Source organism: Sitodiplosis mosellana, unplaced genomic scaffold, assembly GCF_009176505.1.
Source record: "Sitodiplosis mosellana isolate CC-2019 unplaced genomic scaffold, AAFC_SMos_1.0 Smas_scaffold_6177, whole genome shotgun sequence".
Taxonomy (NCBI): domain Eukaryota; kingdom Metazoa; phylum Arthropoda; class Insecta; order Diptera; family Cecidomyiidae; genus Sitodiplosis; species Sitodiplosis mosellana.
This window is the reverse complement of record NW_022601418.1, coordinates 1-5,334: the sequence shown is the minus strand read 5'-3', so window position 1 is coordinate 5,334 and position 5,334 is coordinate 1. Positions and strand designations below refer to the sequence as shown.

Sequence of the window (5,334 nt, the reverse complement as noted above, 5' to 3'; positions counted from 1 at the left end):
ATTGCCCTTTGATTCATCAAATAATTGATCCAATTGTGAAAAATATGATGAAAAAATGAATAAAAATTGAGACCATTTTTAACTCTTGTTTCCTAACAAAATAAAATCACATCAATAGATTTTTACCTCCAAAACCTTACAACGCTATTGTTTATTCAGTTACTATGTTTATTCTGCTTTTGAAATAACCGCGCGTTTACAATTATAATATGCATGAGAATGTGATAACGAATCAAAAAATCAACAGCCCCGAATATGATAAAATACACGAGCGAATGACATGGTCACGTTTGCTTGATAGATTAGTTTGCAATGATTACACTCACATAGAAGCAAATTTGCAATTGTTGCCTTTGCTGTTGATGAAATGTAGAAATCATTATTGGAATTAGCAATTGTGAGTTATTTGCATTAAAATATCTCTCCTGTTTGGTATCACTAACATTACTACATTGAATACATTCATTTATAGCAATCGTAAAACAAATGCGATATCTGAAAATGAGAAATGCTGATTTGACATTTTACCTACACAAGAACAGCTAAACCACATTTATGTGACTGATTCAAACGTACTCAATGTTAATACATTTCAGCTAAATTCAATGTAAATGAAAGTATGCGTAACCGTAGCGCTAGTTGATGCGTCGTCAAGCGTCGACCGCGTTTCAGTCAGATTTCAACGTATTTTGAAAGTTAAATTCACTTTAAAACTCCAATCTGTACAATCTCAGCAACCCCGAATACATAACAACATCCGAAAATGTGTCAATTTTACGTTCAATCATCAAAGTGACATGAAATGTTGAACTTTTTTCTTTCAAAATATTATGAAATTCCATCGTATTCTAAGTTGCCGGTATGCTTGCGGCATGTAATTCTATTTCTTTAAATAGTTCCCCCACTGATATTTGATTTCAGTTGCGGCACGTACGTTCAATAAGTCAAACTGTTTTTATCTTCCTCATTAAAATTGAAAAAATGAAACTGTTGCAAGTGTTGTTGGCATTGTGTGTGATTTATCAAAATGTGTGCAGTTACAAATTTTTGGCAGTGCTTCCAACGACATCGAGATCTCATTATTACATCGGTCACAATTTGATGAAAGCTCTTGCTGAAGACGGTAATGAAGTGACCGTGATCAGCCCGTTCAAACAAAATAAACCCATAAACAACTACAAAGAAGTGTTTCTTGAGCATTCCTGGGAATTGTCTCGTAAAAGTAAAGGACATTTTAAAAAAAAAATTTCGTAGTTATTTCCATTGATAATATCCCATTTCGTTTTTTTTTTTGTAGCCATGGCAAAAAATAATTTTGTCGATTTAAGTGGTGTTCATTTTTGGGAATTCATATTTATGAGCTATAGCACTGGTATGAATATGACGAATTGGACGGTATCGAGTAAAAATTTCCAAGATTTCATAAAAATCAAACAACATTTTGATGCTGTAATTGTTGAAGTTTTACTTAATGATGCCTTACTTGCACTTGGAAACTATTATAATGCACCTGTCATTGGGCTCAGTGCATTCGGTGCGTCCAAGTTCACAACCGATTTAGTTGGTACACCAAATTTTGCATCTTACATACCATTCACAATTAACCATTACACCGATCGAATGAACTTCTGGCAACGAATGTACAATTCATTGGCGTATTGGTTTGAAGACATCACGTTGCCGTATTATTATACACCAAAGCAGCAAGAATTAATGGAAAAAGTTTTTCCCGACGCTAAAAACTGGCCATCTTTGGAAGAAATCAGACGAAATGTGTCTTTGGTCTTATTGAATACGCATACAACAATCGGTACACCACGGCCGTACGCTTCGAATATGATTGAAGTCGGTGGCATGCAGATCCAAAAGGAAATTTCTCCGTTGCCGGAAAAAATTCAAACATTTCTGGACGAAGCAAAAGATGGAGCCATTTTTGTTTCACTCGGTTCACAATTGCTCTTACACAAGCTTCCAAAAAATAAATTTGATTCAATTGTTAATGCCTTCAAAGCATATCCAAACTATCGAATTCTGATAAAAAACGATGAACCCATCACTATACCATCGCACAAAAATGACAATGTATACGTTGAACCATGGTTTGATCAGCAGTCAATTTTGGCGCACAAAAACATCAAATTGTTTGTCAGTCATGGCGGTCTTTTGAGTACAACTGGTATAAAAATGATGACCATTTAAAATAGCTTGTAACAGAATTATTTAGAGATCATTTCTTTTAGAAACTGTACATTTTGGCAAACCTGTGGTGGGAATTCCATTCATGTTCGATCAACATCTTAAGTACGCACCTTAGAGTACGAATTAACAAAATGATTTTGATTATTATTCATAGTAATATCTTAACGAAATTTAATTTAATCATATTCAAGTATGTATTTGGCTGAACAAAAGGGCTACGGTGTCAACGTGCCATATGAACATTTAACTGAAGAGAGATTAGCATCAGCTGTTAAGAGAGTTCTTGGAGATCCCAGGTAGATAATCGTGGTCATTGAACTAATTTTCGAAATGTTCATGAGTTTTTATATGTTTTTTTTTCAGCTATGCGGAAAATGCAAAATTAATATCGGATAGATTTCGCGATCAACCACTAACTCCGCTGGAATTAGGAATGCATTGGGTTAAACATGTGGCCAAAAATAAAGGCGCTCCACATTTGAGAAGCGTCGCTGTGGAATTACCATTTTATAAACTGTACAACTTGGATGTTTGGGTGTTCATTTTTGCTATTCTGGCGTTCGCAGCATTTTCGTTGATAAAAATTCTTCAAATAATTGTTTCACTTGTTTTACCGTCAAAGACGAAACAAAAATCTAAAAAAGCGTAGTCGAACTTTCCTGTAGAAATTATTTCATGAACTTGAACATGCGGTTACAATGAATTGCCAAACAAATTAGATGCCAAAAATAAAATATATTCCACGTATTCAATCCACGTGCTGATGATGTAACGAAAAAATGTTTGAAGTCTACTTGACGTGTATTGAGTAGAATTTGCTGTCACCGAATACAAATGTAATTGAATCTAGAATAAAAAATCTTGGAAAACATTTTTCTCTCTCTATTATGGCTTTATTATCGCATCGTTGTTGCTTAGTAGCAGCGTTTTCCATCTTCCGGAATGCATTTCACTTGAGTTTGGTTCGTATTGTTTCATAATTTGTTATTTATTGTACTCTGAAATGAAGCTCAAATTATTGAAGTAATCATATTTTCGACAGCGAGTTCTTGGATCGACAGCGAGTGTATTAAATGAAGCTTCAGCTAATCTCCAGCAATCTGTTTGCAATTATTTTATTAATTGAAAAAAGTAAACATTTGAGACAAGTGTCGATAAGAGTTTGTGAGATGTTTTTCATGGCATGATAGTTGACTATCGATTCCGTTGTAGCGACTCGTATTTGATATGGTCATTGTTATATGGAAAAAGCCTCCTTTCTTTGAAGGTAAAATTGTGCTGTTGTGCCTTATTGTTTTTCAATGTTTTTTTATTTTCTCTGGATTTGAAGGATTTCGGACAAAGGAAGTAAATTGAATGACTTCGTCATTGAAGCGTTGAAACTAATGGTTTTGAACGTTTGATACACACTGACTGGACAACTAATACAGCAATGCATTCTTTTGGCAAGACAAAAAAACATATCTATCGTTCAAATCCATAAAATTATCTTTTGCCCATACTGTCCAAAACATAGAATCAAAAATTATGTTAAAGATATTGAAAAAAGAATGGAAAATGTTGAGGATGGTTACTTTTTCGCGACTTATCCCAAGCATTTTTCAATAGAATTTCAGCGAAATTTGGAATTGTCTGGAGATTTATCATCATCGTTGTTGCGTTGAGTGTGTTTATCATGATTTAAACTATCAAGTCTTTAATCTTATTGGTGTTTCCGGCGAAAAAAAACAAACAACCCCGAAAATCGTTCATTGCATTTAATCTTTGAACAGCTTGGTCTTTGATTGATGTCTTCGAATGGGGCTCGGGATACACGTAAGTACAGTTGAACAATTCAAAATATTTTAGATTTAAATATTTGTTCATTTTTATGCTGTGTATTGCTTCAATTTCAGAGAGAAATTCGGGCTGTATTACGTCAATATGTCATCTCCACGTCGAGAACGAATCCCCAAGAAGTCGACACAATTTTTGACGGCATCATTGACGACATCACGCCGCATTCCAAAAGTCTACTGATTGCACTTTTGTTTGTTGTTGTCAAATATATGATAACGAAATGAATTTAAATTGGGACCATTTGAAATAATCTTATTTGTTGGTTACTTTAATCGATTTGATGTATCACGAATCAAACTCTTATCAGAATTTCTCGATTGAAATGTATGAATCGTTCGAAAATTAAACACAAAGATATTCCTCACTCGAAAAGATTAATTCATAGAATTGTTCCGCTAATAATGAAAAGAACTTGGTTAGATTAAAACTAAACCTAAATTAAATTGACACATTTCAAACACAAGTGTTTTTTATTTACAAATTCGAAGGCAGTTCGTTCTGTTGCCAGCTGATAAAACGTCATTTCTAACGAAAGATGTAAAAAAAATTTCTACTTTGTCTAAAAACACTGTATATGCACTTTGTAATCTAAAAACTATTATTGGATTTTCCCACTATTATCATTATGTTCCACTTGATTTTATTTGATCACGTTAATGAAGACGTGCATTAATTATTGGTTGTCTGAAAGCATTGCATAATTTATTATCGTTCAAAATCAGGTTTCATCAACAGTTTGTCATCAGCTGTCAACGAGAATAGACGTAGAAAGTAAATATGTTCTTGCGTCGATTATTTTCTATTTTCTCGATCTTTATGTAAGTTGTTAGATCAAGTTGATTTTTGAAATAAATTTACTAGTATTCTTATCACTATAGAGTAGGAGCATCAGCTGTAAATTCATCAACAAATGATTCCAATCTAGTTATTTCCGGAAGGGTTTCTATTTGGTGCCGCAACAGCTGCCTATCGAATCGAAGGAGGTTGGAATTCGGATGGCAAAGGACTAAGTACTTGGGATAAATTCCTACATTTGCATCCGGACAAAATAGATGACCATCAGAATGGAGACGTTGCCGCCAATTCTTATGAGTATTACTTAGACGATATTGAAGCAGCAAAAAGTTGAAATGTAAAAAATTTAAAATATTTGTGAATTCTCTAGCTCTCAATGGTTGTATGTTTTAGTTGGATTTCTATCGTTTTTCCATTGCGTGGTCTCGTGTGTTGCCAACTGGTGATATAACACAAGTGAATGAAAAAGGCATCGAATACTACAACAAATTGATCAATAAA

General features: G+C 33.7%; 1 protein-coding gene and 1 long non-coding RNA gene across 2 annotated transcripts; both read left to right on the top strand.

Moving 5' to 3' along the window:
• Positions 1-639: 639 nt before the first annotated feature.
• Positions 640-3,070, top strand: LOC129576105 (UDP-glucosyltransferase 2-like). The gene is made up of 5 exons (XM_055460634.1): positions 640-1,222; positions 1,298-2,176; positions 2,241-2,301; positions 2,391-2,495; positions 2,563-3,070. The coding sequence occupies exons 1-5, from the start codon at positions 982-984 to the stop codon at positions 2,846-2,848; spliced, it is 1,572 nt and encodes a 523-aa protein (XP_055316609.1). The 5' UTR covers positions 640-981; the 3' UTR covers positions 2,849-3,070.
• A 24-nt stretch (positions 3,071-3,094) lies between these two features.
• LOC129576106 (uncharacterized) lies at positions 3,095-5,334 on the top strand. The gene is made up of 6 exons (XR_008688864.1): positions 3,095-3,466; positions 3,808-4,014; positions 4,095-4,575; positions 4,761-4,856; positions 4,917-5,170; positions 5,227-5,334. It is a non-coding gene; the product is annotated as an uncharacterized LOC129576106 (long non-coding RNA).